Here is a 14,694-nt window from a genome sequence, read left to right as displayed (position 1 = left end):
GTGTGCCAGCCCCTGGAAGTTTTTGGGATTCACAGAGGACCTGATCTGCTGTTGAAGATTGTCCTGCTCTGAGAGGAAATACGGACAGAGATATCCAAAGATCCTTTTCATGGGATCATGGAATGTCCTGAGCTGGAATGGAGCCACAAGGATCATCGAGTCTAACTCCTGGCCCTGCCCAGGACACCCCAACAATCCCACCCTGGGCCTTTTCCATGAGCTTTTGCATGGCTCTCTCAGACCAAGCCAAGAAACCCCACAAACACCACCTCTCCTCAGCCCTCTGAACTTTCCTGGAGCAGGAGCTAAAACAGAAAGAGGTATCAGTCCATCACTTATTGCCTGGAGCATCCCACCTCTCCAGCTTCACCCCAAAGCTGCTGTGGCTTCCTCTGGGCATTCTGGGGCACACCTGAGGGAACTTCAGCCTGGTTTTTCCCCCTTTGACCTCCTACCTTGGTCTTCACATAAAAGTCCCTGACAGGAGCTCCAGTGAGGGGGTGTCAGTCTCTTCTCCCAGTGAAAAGACAAGAGGAAATGGCCTCAAGTTGAGTCAGGGTAGGTTTAGATTGGATATGAGGAGATGGCAAGGGATGTCAAGCATTGGAATGGGCTGCCCAGTGCAGTGGTGGAGTCACCATTGCTGGAAATGTCCATGAAACAACTGCATGTGGCACTTGGGGACAAAGGTTAATGGGGAATGTGGTGCTGGGGGGGTGGTTGGGCTTGACAACCTTCAAATTCTGTTCCAACCTCAGTGATTCCATGATTCTGTGACCTCAGCAAGGTTTGTTCCATGTCCCATGCCCAGCCTGTCTCAGCATTCCCAGTGAGGGTCTGCAGAGCTGGGGCTGGAATTTAGCTTCTGCCCCAGTGTGGAAGAAGCTGCAGTGCTCAGAGCCTAGAGCTGGGTGCAGGATGTTCCTTTGGGAGCAGCTGTGAGCAGCAGGAGGAGCACAGGGACAGAAATGTATGAGCTCAAGCTTTGATGGTTTAGGTCTGAGCTGTTCTTCCTCAACTTCCTTTAGAGAAGGAGGAGAAGGAGAAAGAATTAATTTCTTTCTCCTTAAAAATAATTAAGGAGAAAGAAAAAATCCAAATGATTTTCCCTTTGTCTGCAGGCAGTGAATGAACACTCACCTGCTTCTCTACTCTCCCTCTTGTTACATTTTAGCAGAGAAACTGCTCTTCCTCTGCTTATTTTCAGGATTCTGGAGATTCAATTTCCCCACCCTGACAGGCACATGGAGCAGGTCCAAGATTAGGGAATTCAAGGGAGAATTCCCTAATCCTGGACCCCCCAGCTGAAACACCAATGTTTGTGAACTGAAATCTGCCCAAGCTGTAACTTCATCCACAGAAATACTTCATAGGACAACTATTATGTGGAATAAATTGCTGGGATCCTTTCCTATCTAATTCCACCCCAACCCACGGTGGGATGCTCAGGGTAATCAGGATGAAACACTGCAAAGCTGTCTGACAGCATCAAAGACAATGTTTGATGGCCAGAAATCCATTCCTGAGCAGACATCTGTGCACTGAGCCGAGGCCATGAGATGATATTCATTCCTCACAGAGTGGGGCTCTGCAATCCTCCTCCTCCTCCTCTACAAACACAGAATTTCCATTGATTTAGGAAGTCTTGCAGCTTTTGAAATTGTGTGTTAATTAAAAATGTTCCATTTACAGGAGAACAGGGGAAGGTTTGAGCAGGAATTGCCACAGATCTTGCTGTAATTACAGTACCAGGGGCAGAGACTCAGGAGCATCCCTGTGAGCACTGCCAGCCCTTTGGAGCATTGCTGGGAAAGGCAGGGAAGGGCTGACACAGCACTGGGTCATCCTGAAGTGCCTCTGTGCTCAGCAGTGTCACAGTCATGGGATGGTTTGGGTTGGGAGGGACACTAAAGCTCATCCAGTGCCACCCCTGCCATGGCAGGGACACCTTCCACTGTCCCAGGCTGCTCCAACCCCAATGTCCAACCTGGCCTTGGACACTGCCAGGGATCCAGGGGCAGCACAGCTTCTCTGGGCACCCTGTGCCAGGGCCTGCCCACCCTCACAGCCAGGAATTCCTTCCCAATATCCCATCTCTCCCTGCCCTCAGTCAGTAGAAGCCATTCCCTGTGTCCTGTCCCTCCATGCCTTGGAAATATTCCCTCTCCATCTTTCTTGTAGGTTCTACAGGCACTGGAAGGCCACAATGAGGTCACCCCAAAGCTCTCCAGGCTGAGCAATCCCAGCTCTCTCAGCCTTTTCCCACAGCAAAGCAGGAACTGTGCAGAAATACTGTGTAAAGTTACTGAAGCAGCACCATTCTGACCACAAAAATTGTGTATTCCTGACACCTCAGACATGGGACAGTGCTGGGAGAGGTGCCAGCTTGTCACTTCTGCACAGAGAGTGCCAGGTCTCAGCCCAGCCTCTGAGTGGATTATGCTCAAATAAACTGCACTTTGTGATGGTGCTGGACAGACAAATGTAATAACAGGAGAGAGAAAGAAACAAAATAGGGGATAAAAGAAAATAAAAGAAAAAAAAGGGAAAAAATGAAATGAAAGGTTTGTTTGGAAATGCTGTTGCTGGTGTGTTAAAACATGAGGTTACAACACAGTCATGGAATTCCTGGTTCAAGTTAGATACCAAGGGTCTCCCTCCAGATTTGTTAAAGCAAAGACACCAAGGCTTGGTGTTCCCTCCTGCCCTGAGGGAGAGACAGCTGAGGCCCTTGAGCCATGAGCTGGATCACATAAAAAAAAGGGAAAAAGGGAGACACTGCTGGGAATAAAACTGTCCCAAGGGTTTGATTCCCAGGTACTTGGGAGGCCAGGAAATGATTTCTATAACTTCATTTCAGGAGAGCTGCTTATGCAAATAACTCCAACTCCATGGGGTTCTGTTAATCCTTGGAAGCAGAGGTTTTGTTACTCATTCCTCATTATTTTCCCAGGAGAAGAGATTCCCTCATCTGAAGAATCAAGGACTAGCCAGGAGGGAAGCCCATCCCTCCCACTGCCCTGTCACTGACAGTTCTCTCCTCCCTGATCTCTCCCCCACCTTTTCCTTGATTTTCCTTGGTCTATGAATTAACACAGGGATTTTCTGCTATTTAGAAATCTTTGATTATCTTGGTCCTACTCATTTCCCAGAACAGGGACATCCCTGCATGCAGATCCACCTCTACCTGCATGGGGCATTCCCAAATTGCCTGTGTCCCGCGGCTCAGCCCCTGAAAAGATTCCCAGAGAAGCTGTGCTGCCCCTGGATCCCTGCAAGTGTCCAAGGCCAGGTTGGACATTGGGGCTTGGAGCAGCCTGGGATAGTGTAAGGTGTACCTGCCATGGCAGGGGTAGAACTGGATGAGCTTTAAGATTCCATCCAACCCAGGCCATTCCATGATCCCCACAGGAGGGACAGAGGTTGCTGGGAGCTGAGTGCTGGATGGGAGGCAGGATGAGGAGCTTTTCTGCCAGACTTTCTCACCACACAGCTCCAGGGCCCAGGACAAGCAGCTGCTCCCATCCCAGCACTGGAAATGTCCCATGGAGAGGGCTGGGTCAGGAGGAGGAATATCTCAGACCTGTGAGGGCTTTGCAAAGGCTCCAAACTCACCTGAGAAATTCTGGGATGCACTGCCACTGCTCCTGAAAAGCCCACAGTGCCAGAGCCCCCCACAGCACCCTCCTGGGACATGACCAGTGCCAACCCCTCCAGCCTCAGGGGAGGTGACCTTGGAGGTCACCCTGGCCTCCTGAATGCCCAGAGGGATGCTCTGGCTGAAGAAGGATTCCCACAAAGCAAAGGAGGCCCTGCAGACCCTCCTGAGTTTTGCATTTGGGTACCCTGGGATGCTCTGGGCTGTCACTCCTGCACAAACAGTGCTGCCCAGCCCTGAACAGATCCAGGAAGCAAATATTCCAATTAAAAAAATAACGGAGGAGGAGTGCAGGGAGGATTCATGGAGCTCATTGATGTCTGAAAGCAGCTCTGACATCTTGGCTTTGTGCACAGGAGATTTTGTCATTCACTGCATGGGAAAGAAAATGTTGTAAGGAAAAGGCTTCCAACTGTTCCCAGAAAGCCCTTCCTCGGGAGCAGGATCAGCCTGGCATTATTTTAAAGACCCTGGAACTTCTGTGATTTTACAAATAGCTCTGGGTGTGGTGGTTAATGACATGTCCCTGCAGAGGGGTGGGAAACTGCACTTCATGGTACAGAGTCTCTCTTGGAGTAATTACTTCCAGCACAAAATGTCTGATTCAGATTTGGTGCTAAAAGCAGAGGTTTTGAGACAGAAATATTGACTTGATTACTCCACCCTCACATAGGTTTGTAGAACCCTCCATTACTGCAATTAGCACCCACTGGGGAAGTTGCCTAATAATGATCCTAAATGATGATCCTAAAAACATGGTGATCCTACAAGGATCACACAAGATGGACAGATTTCCTCCCTCACAGCACCCAGAGCAGGATTGATTTCTCCCAGGGAGCTGAATTCCTGGGATTCTGGGGGTTCTGTTGGGAGTGAGAGCTGCTGTCTGTGAAGAGGAGCCTTTACTCCAGGTTTATATTTACCCCAATTAATCAGGGCCTCGTTAGCTCCAGACAGCACAGGCTTGTGCCAGCAGTGCCTGCTGCAGCCTGGCTGGGGTTGGACAGGGCCTGATGAGGAATCCAAATGCCAAGGAGAAGTGTCTGAGTCACTCGAGTTCAGCTTGAGGCCCAGATGGGAACTTGCTGCAAATTGTTGGAATTTGGCAGCCATGAACCCTTGGGGAAGCAGGAATTGGGTGGGAGGAGGAGGTAGGAGATCCTGGAAGGTTTACATTGTGCCCTGCAGATGTTGGTAGTGATCACCTTCCTTCCCCATCCCATCCCATCCCATCCCATCCCATCCCATCCCATCCCATCCCATCCCATCCCATCCCATCCCATCCCATCCCATCCCATCCCATCCCATCCCTGCAGAGCCCCAGGCCAGAGAGGAGCCCATTTTCCCAGCAGACCTGAGTCCTTCACCCACCACAGGTTGGACTCTCCCTTGTTATCGTCACGTTCAGAAATGTGAAATAATCCTCCAAAGGAAGCTGGGACCAAACCAAGCTTTGGAGATGCTTTATTCCCAGAGGATCAAAAACCACTTTATATTTTCATGGAATAAAACACCTCATTTCAAAACCACTTTTGCCCAGGGCAGGGCTGGAGTCACCATCCCTGGAATTTCAAAAAATGTTTGGATGTGGCACTTGAGGACACAGATCAGTGGTGAACATTGTGGTGGTGCTGTAGTGGTTGGACTTGAGGATCTTTAAGGTCTTTTCCAAGCTTAATGATTTTGTGATCCCATGAAGATATTCCAGCTGGACAATCCCACCTCCCTGCATTTCCCTGTGTTCCATGGGAAATACCTTCACCCTGCTAAGGGACCATTTTGCCTTGTCACCATGGCCAAACCTGCGTGTCAGACCTGATCTGCTTTGGATAAACATCTCCTGGGATCTCCAGCTGGGGTGTCCAGGGCACTGACCTCTCTGTGTGCATTGCTGGGGGAGTTCCCACAATGTCCCAAAGCCCTTGAGATTCCCAGGAATTGCAGAGTCTCTGCAGGGTCACCCCCTGGGAAATGCAGGATGGGGAAGGAGCGAACAGGAGCCAGGACTTAAACTGGTATGCAAAGAGTGCTTTGTACCTCCCAAAGCTGATATGGAACAAATGCTCTGTGCCTGCAATAGCTGGTATGAAATGAGTGATTTGTACCTGTCCACATCTGGTACAGAACGAATGCTTTGTTCCTGCCAAAGCTGGTGTGTGATGAAGGCTTTGCACCCTTCTCCAAGTCCCTGCTATTGTGAAAGATCCATGAAGCAAGACGAGACCACAGAGCCACAGACTCCCTGCCACCTACTGTTGTAAGGGGAGCTGCCTACAAAGCTGACCACACCTCAGACACTCCTCTCTTGGCATGTGTGGCCTGCCAGGTGGAGTTTGGCAAATCTCCACAGGAATTAAGGGGGAGCAAAGGTGGGTCACAAGGGGGGACCAGGTGGATGGACTAGCATAAAAGACAGCTCTGGAATGTCTGAATTCTGAAGATCTTCCCCACCGTGAGATGACATCGATTGACGCAGAGGAACGCCTTCTGGACAGGACCCTCAGAGACACTGGATGTCTGTGGACCTGTGGTGGTAGCTATAAACCCCTTTTCTTCCCTATTTCTCCTATATTTTCCTTTATTCTCTCTCTCTCCCTCTCTCTCTCAAGCTGCTTTATGGGCACAGTTAATAAAGTTCCTGTTTGGATTGAAATTGAACTCCCTTGACTTGTTGGATAATTTGCCTTACTTTCTTTTTTGCACTCAGAGATCATAGCTGGTATGAACCATCATGTGTCCACTTAGGAGTGGGTCGTGACATAAACTGGTGTCACAGACAGGATCCTGATAGAGGCAGAGGGGTGAAAAGCCCTCCAAACTAATTTTTGAGGACTCTGTTGGGATTCCAGCTATTGGAATTTAGAGTGCAAGAAAGGGGAGTTGAATATTTATTTTAGTGACACTTGAGAAAGAGTGAGAGTGGCCATTGGCAAGTGTTTAACTTTCTCAAGTGGATTTTAGTTGTTTTTTTGTTGTTGTGTTGTTTTTGAGATTGTTTTTTTCTGGGTCAAAGAGTTATTTTTTGTTGCTGTTTGTGAGGTTGGTTTTTGAGATTGTTTTGTTTCTGAGTCAGGATAGGGAAAATAATGAGTGAAAAACAGGAGAATAGAGATTCTCAGTTGATTAATGATAGAGAATTGTTTTTTGCATTTTTGGCTAAATATGACGCTCGACCCTCTCCTATTGGGGAAGATTGGGCTCGAGAGAATTGGAAAAATTTGCAGAGTATAATGGACCAAATTTCTTTACTGCAGAATGAGGCTAAGGTCAAGTTTTTACTACCAGGAAAAAGCAAGACAATAGTCTGCTCTGTTTTGGGTGCCAGCTTGGTCGCAGCCATTGAAGACTGTCATAGGCAGCGTAGTGACGAAGAAAAACTCATAGAATCCTTAGGAAAGCTGATGCTCTGTCACCAAACAACAATTTCTAATCTGGAAAAGAAATTGGAGCGCAAGGAGGAAGAAATCCATTCATTAAGGGTTGCTCTTGAAGTAAATCCTATCATGAGTACCACTAATTCACAGAACACTAGTTCACAGAATATAGTATCATTGGGATCAATTAGCCCAATGTATCCACAAAAGGAATTGGAACAAATGAGAAAACTGGATAAAAATTCCCCTCATTTAAGACCTTTAATCAAACCAGAATTTTCTTATCTTAATGATGAAGACATAGACCTCTATATAACCACCAAAGAAATGCTCTATTCTGCCACTGAACTAGCAAAGTTCAAAAGGGAATATGGGCGTCTTATCAAAGAATCTGCAACAGAGTATGTATGGCGTGTGTCTTTAACTGGGGGTGACCAAATACAATTGAGTGAAAAGGAGGCTGAGGGTTATTGGGGACATGGAGTTTTCTTAACAACAGGTGATCACCATGCCCCATGGTCTCTAACTCAGCGTGCTGCTTACTGGGCTGGAGGGTTAAACCCTCTGGACAGGGGAGACCCCTTGGCAATAACAGGCACAGCTGACCAATTACTAGAAAGTGTACACAAAGCTGCTTGCCTGCAAATGATACATGAGAGAAAATTAATTCCTGGATGTGAATCACCAATGATGTTGCCTGTTGACCCTGAAATTATGACTCCCTTAATAAGGGGGCTCCCCCATTCACTCAAAACCACGGGGATAAGTCTCCAGAGAACCATGGCGTCAATGGGTCCTGTAGAGAGGTTAGAGAATTTTATGTGCAGGGGGGATAATAGCAGAAATACAGGCAGTGCCAATACAGACTCTTACTCAAATTCCTCCGACTTTTCAACACCAGCCCTGCTAGGTAACAGACCTCACCCTAGGTCTAAAGTCTGGACATGGGGGGAGGTAGCACAAGAATTAATTGATTACAGTAGAAAATACTGTCTTGTGAAGCCTTTAGAAGAAAGATCAAGAGGCATCCAACATGTAGGAGGTAAAAACGCATTCCCCAGTCCCAGCAAAACTGCAGATGTTGCCAAAAACCAGTCACAACCTAAATCTGTTTCAGTCCGAATTAAGTGGTGGCGTTTAGGGCTTAAAAAAGGAATTCCTAAGGATTTAATGGATGGTTTACCTCTAGAAAAATTGAGCAAACTGGTAACCCAGTGGCGTGTGCCAAAACCACATTGTGTTTCCTCTGTGAAAGAAAGTGCACCCGTCACAGCTTTTGCCCCTCCTTTTGCTGATGGTGCAGACAAGACATCAAAGCAAACTTTTTCTCCAGAACAGGGAAACTAGGATCTCTAATTCCTAGTGGTGGTCAGGGAAATGGAGAATGGATTTATATTTGACTGCTCACTAAAACAGAAAAAGGAGATTTGTTAATCACAGCTATTGTAGGATCTAAATGTGCACCAGTGATCTTTTTAATTGATACAGGTGCGCAGATTGAGCATTTTTGCAGTGTATCTTCTGTAACAGAAGGAGCCTCAAAGAAACTTTCTATCCAAGAAATGGAGAGTCTGGATATCATTTAAGATAAACCTGCCTCAGTCATCCGGGTGGCCCCCACTTTTTCCCAACACCAAACTGTAAATTCTTAATTTACCAATGCTTCTGCCAAAAGAGAGGGGAAGGTGTGGAAATATAGAGAAGTTGCTCTTCACACTTCTTCTGATGAACAGAGGAAGGACTGGGCAGTGCTCAAGTAGGTGAACTAATTGCAGTATGGAGTGTTTTCCAACAAGAAGCCCAAACCACTTCTCCCATTCATATCTACACAGACGGATATGCTGTGTTTAAAGGATGTACTGAATGGCTCCCTTTCTGGAAGCAAAATGAATGGGAAGTAAACAGAGTACGAGTGTGGCAAAAGGAAAAGTGCCAAGAGATTCTGAGAATTTTTAGCCAAGGCAACTTTGCTGTAGGCTGGGTTGCTTCACATCAGAGAGATGGGAGCACTGCAGGAGAGTGGAATAACAAAGCTGATGAACTGGCTAGACTTGCTCCTATGAAAAAGGACCAAAGCTCTGAGAACTGGGAGCACTTGCTTGAGTGATTGCATGTTAAACATGAGCACACCAGTGCTAAAGACCTGTATGGAGAAGTCCTCACTCATAGCTGGCCAATTACCAGAGAAATGTGTAACACCTGTATCTCAGCCTGAGAGCAATGTCCATCACGACTCAAAAGACACCATACATCATAGAGGATGATCCTTTGCATTTGAGAGAGGGTAAAAGCTTATGGGATGTCTGGCATGTGGATTATATAGGTCTCTTTAAAAGAACAGGGGGAAAATATTTTGTGCTGGTTGGTGTTGAAATTACATCAGGGTTAGTCTAGGCTGAAGCTTTTAAGAGGGCTACGGGAGACAACACCATGAAAGTGCTGAAAGAGTGGTTTGGAACTTTTCTGAAACCTCAGGAAATACAGTCTGATAATGGCTCTCACTTCTCTGCTAAGGTTGTGCAAGAGTGGGCAAAGACTGAAGGGATTAAGTGGGTTTTCCATACCCCCTACTACCCTCAAGCTAATGGAATAGTAGAAAGGACCAATGGCCTTCTAAAACAACTCCTGGGACCTCATGAGGGGAATTGGAATGTTGGACTGTGGGAAGCTGTCAAAGGTGGGAATGACCATTGGGGGGTAAATGGATGTCCAAAGATCACTGCTTTTTGCCCAAAAGCTCCTACTCTAACTCCATCTGTAAAAGAACCTAATGATTCTAAAGAATTATCTTATTTCTCAGGACAACCAGGTCTGGTGGAACTCCTTACTGTGGGAAGTGTACCATTGGTACTGAACGCCCCTTTAAATAAATATGCATGGATAGCCACCAATGCCCTGGGAAAGGAACATAAGATTTATACCTGCTGTATTGTTTCATCATTTTAATCCCTTTTTGCCTGAAAAGGGCAAGTTTTTATTTTTGTTTTTGCAGGAGAACCCCGTGGGACTTTAAGAATTTCTACAGAAGAAACATGAATAGAAATTGAAGACTTAAATCTGAAAATGGCCTACAAAATTTTGATTAGGTTGCTCATACTTTTCTGCATTACACCTCCTAGCTGTAACCAAAATAATACTGAATGGCTTTGATCTCAAGCCTTCATAGGACATTCTAGCTCTTTTGAAAACTATCCAAAAAATAACCATCTAAATTTGGCTGTAGTCATGCATGATGACGAAGTTTACCATTCGCCTGGGATAAGAATGAGTGGGTTAGAACTCTACCCAGTATCATTGATGAACAAATTCAGGTGGGATGCAGAAAAGTGGAACCTGGTTTTCAATATGAAAAGGCCTCTTCTATTACAGGTTTTGGCAATTTTTTAGATTTCAGTATGACATCCAAAATTCACCCCAGCATTTCGGAAGAAATATGTCCTACTAAGGATTGGAAATGTATTAGACAAGATACTTTTATCTTGTGTTGCTGCCAGAAATTTACCGGCAACAATACTTCCGGGAACCCGAGTGACATTAATGTACAGGTTGCCAAATCTTGTGAGAAACACCAAGGTGTTTGCTGGTTCAATTTTATTATGATTAATTCTTTCTATGTGGTGTGCAATTGGAGATTTGACCCAAAAACTCGACCGACATTATAAAGTTTAACTCAGAAATTCAAAATAAATGTTGTAACTAAACCAAAACTTGTTGCAACACTCACACACCAAAGCAAAGATATTTCCCTTGTTTTAAACAATAAAGAAACAGTTTCTCTTTTTGTCCCTACTCAAGGTGATGACGTTTATATAAAATGCCAGTTAATGACTGAATCCCTTGTTGAACCAGCAAACAGCTAAGGAATTGGACCACATGGCCTTATTCTAACATGCAGAACACAAAATTTGGACTGTTGGTTAAATTTCACAGAAAAATTTTCCCATATGGTCACGTGTGGAAAAAATAACATCAGATATTGGGGGGAATTGATAATAGAAGTTTTAATACCTACGATTCTTCCCAAAATTAATACTTCAACCAAGGATTTATGAGGTTGGACCTTTTGTAATTGGAAACACTGGCCAACAACAAATGTTATTTAAACCAGAATGGTTTCTCAAAAGGGGTGAATTGCTGATGCAAAATAGTATCTCGGAAATTCAACCTGCCTGTTCTCCTTCTTACTACAGCTTTTGATTTGGCAAAAATGCAACAGCCTTTTCAATCTTCCCTTTTGCCTTTGGGAACGTGTCAGTGGCCACGTCAATCATTGGAGAAGGCAAAGAAGACATTTTTCCTACAGAAATCCAGAAAATAATTTGGGATAGTGCTAACAATTTTGGAAAGAACCTCCTATCTTGGTGGAAGTTGGTAAATTTTACCTATGATCCTGTTAATAACACTGTCACAGCTTATGTGTTAACCTTTCACAATGCTTCAGTATTTTGATTTATCATGTTTTTGCATTAGGCTTGAACCACAATGGGACTATATCCTTTCAAGCACAGAGCATGGGCCCAAAAGGTGAATGATAAATGGCAAACGATAGACCTGGAGTCCTGCATTGTGTGGGAACAACTAGGAATTATCTCTGAAAGTAACACCATCAGAACAAGATTTTTGTTTAGATACTGACCAAAAGGTTTGCCATTTTGAAGTTCATCCTGAGGTTAACCCTAAAACTGTAATAATCTATATTGGCAGAGGTTGTGTATGCTTAAGAACTGTTTGTAGTAATATCACAGTAGGAAATGTAATAGTTTATATCAGTAATCACATGAATTCTTGTGTTTGTAATTTTACTGTAATTGCGGGAGGTGACTTCTCTTACTCAGCTGCAGTCACTTCCCACCAAATTCTGAAAACTAATTTTACACAGATTATTGAGTTAGTGCCTGTGTCTATTGGAATGAACATAACTCATAAGTCATGCAAAATCTTTCCTCCCTTTTTTCCCTCCCTTCTCTCCCTCTCTCTCTCCCTCTCTTAGTGCTACTGCCATGTGGTCCCGAAGACAACTCATCACAAAGAAGACAACTCATCACAAAGAAGACAACTCATCACACAGACAACTGATCCTGAAGATAAATGTTGAGCCACCGGGTGGTGTAAGGGTCAGTCAAAGAACCGAGTTCTGTCTCAACATTTCTCATCAGAAACCACAGGTGCAGGATTTACACAGAGAATGCTTTGTACTTACCTGAAGCTGGTTAGGAATGAACGTTTTGTACATGCCTAAGGTGGTACAGAACAAATGCTTTGCACCTGCCTGAGCTGGTACAGAACAAAGGCCTTGTTCCTGCCAAAGCTGGTGTGTGACGAAGGCTTTGCACCCTTCTCCAAGTCCCTGCTATTGTGAAAGATCCATGAAGCAAGACAAGACCACAGAGCCATAGACTCCCTGCCACCCACTATTGTGAAAGATCCATGGAGCAAAAATGATGGGACTTACCACAGACCCATACCCCAACAAAGCATGGGCAAGAAGAGGGGAGCTGCCTCCAAAGCTGAGCACACCTCAGACACTCCTCTCTTGGCATGTGTGGCCTGCCAGGTGGAGTTTGGCATATCTCCATGTCGCTGTTGAACCGCTAGCAGAGTGAGGAGTCCAGAGAGATTCTCAGGTGAACAGAATTCTGAATTTATTAATTATTTTAAGAACGTATATAGACTTTCACAGGTCGTTCGGATTGGGCCAATTCAAAACCTCCCCCTAGGCCGACTGGCCAGGCTTGAGCCGCCTATCTTCCAAAGACCGTTTCAATAACATCTAAACTTTATCTTTATTTATAAAAACACAGGAAGAAGAAGAGAAAATTCCCATGGGAAAGAATCTGTGTTGCCACATCTCCACAGGAATTAAGGGGGAGCAAAGGTGGGTTGCAAGGACGGACCAGGTGTGTGGACTAGCATAAAAGACAGCTCTGGAATAATTAAATTCTGAAGATCTTCTCAACTTGATGAGATCACATCAATCGAGACAGAAGCAGAGGAATGCCTTCTGGATGGGACCTCAGAGATGCTGGATGTCTGTGGACCCATGGTGGTAGCTATAAACCCCTTTTCTCCCTTTTCTCCCTGTCTTTTCCTTTATTCTCTCTCTCCCTCTCTCTTGCAAGCTGCTTTATGGGCACAGTTAATAAAGTTCCTGTTTGGATTGAAATTGAACTCCCTTGACTTGTTGGATAATTTGCCTTACTTTCTTTTTTGCACTCAGAGATCATAGCTGGTATGAACCATCATGTGTCCACTTAGGAGTGGATCGTGACACTGGCCCAGCCTGAGGCTGTTCCCTCTCCTCCTGTCCCTGTTCCCTGGAGCACAGCCTGACCCCCCGGCTGTCCCCTCCTGTCAGCAGCTGTGCAGAGCCACAAGGTCCCCCTGAGCCTCCTTTGCTCCAGACTGAGCCCCTCCAGCTCCCTCAGGAGTTCTCCAGACCCTCCTGGGGTTGTCTCTGCTACATTTAAGGCCACTTAAATAATTTTGACCCTGAATTTTACTTCTTCTTGCAAACATTTTGAATTCTTGGGCTGAGTTCTCTGCTCTCAGCTTTGTGGGGAAGGTTTGTTGGTGTTGCAGAAAAGGGGAGGATTTGCAGCCTGTGCTGCTCCAGGGCAGCACTGAGGAGGACAAAAACAGTGTCAGTGTGATGTGCAGATGCTGAGGTCCCTGTGAACAGATCTGCCCTCAGGCTGGGTCACCTTTAGCACATGTGTGAAGAAAACAAGTCCTTCTTGAGCCACAACATCATGAAAAGGGCTTTGCTAGACACAAATCACAGCTTTTAGACGTGATCCATAAACCATAGATGTCCACAAGTGCTCCTGGATATCACCCAGCTGCTCCATGGTTTGTAAAATCATTTCTCTGCTTCACAAGGAATCAAACTCCAAACTTTCATCCGCGGAACTGAGGGAACATCAGGTTTGGTTTGTAAGGACCTTGTCCTCCCAGCTGGTAAAACATGCTCAGAACTCAGCTGTTCATTCAGGATGAGCCAAGGTTCAGGATTAGGTCACGAGAGAGGAGTCAGGGCTGTGCCAGCCTGGTGCTCCAACATGTGCAAGCTCTTTCCCAAAGGAGGACAATTTTCGGAGGCAGGACCTGGAGATGCTCTCTGCAGGTCTGAGTAACAGTAATCATCAGAACAATTAATAATTTAATGCCTGAAGTTTTGAAAGCAGCAATTAATAATTGAACCATTGAATTGGATGCCTATTATAGAGGTTCTTGTCAGAGAAGTTCCAAGTATTTTGCAAACGTTCATGAATTAATGTCAGGATCTTTTGCCAAAGGTAAAGCTGAAATAAAGCAGAATTTTCTTAGGCCACTCCATGCAAACACAGCGTCTCAAGGTCACTCCTCAGGGCTGAAGGGGAGATTTGCCCACAGTTGTTGATCTGGGTGTTGGTCTGAATCAATCTCTAATAATAATTATTTTGCAAACTTAAATTACTTTGCAACTTGCATTGCTTCAATAAGTAATGCACTATACTAATATTTATAGCTACCTACATTGTGTAGGAAATAATTCTGATTAAGATCTCTCAGTCTAATCCTTATCATTAAATTAAATAAATCATTGATTTTGTTCACACACATATATATATATACATATATATATAATATAAACAAAAAAACATATATATATGTACATATATA

The 14,694-nt window shown here is 45.1% G+C and overlaps 1 protein-coding gene across 1 annotated transcript; it reads left to right on the top strand.

The window, feature by feature from the left end:
- The first annotated feature begins 5,876 nt into the window (after positions 1 to 5,876).
- Positions 5,877 to 9,030, top strand: LOC146429697 (uncharacterized). Its single transcript, XM_085077985.1, has one exon. The coding sequence runs from the start codon at positions 6,745 to 6,747 to the stop codon at positions 8,377 to 8,379; it is 1,635 nt and encodes a 544-aa protein (XP_084934111.1). The 5' UTR covers positions 5,877 to 6,744; the 3' UTR covers positions 8,380 to 9,030.
- Positions 9,031 to 14,694: the final 5,664 nt, after the last annotated feature.

Source organism: Lichenostomus cassidix, chromosome 18, assembly GCF_008360975.1.
Source record: "Lichenostomus cassidix isolate B80296 chromosome 18, HeHo_3.0, whole genome shotgun sequence".
In the NCBI taxonomy this organism is placed as follows: domain Eukaryota; kingdom Metazoa; phylum Chordata; class Aves; order Passeriformes; family Meliphagidae; genus Lichenostomus; species Lichenostomus cassidix.
Note: the sequence above shows the minus strand (reverse complement) of the source record. Positions and strands in the feature narration are given on the sequence as shown.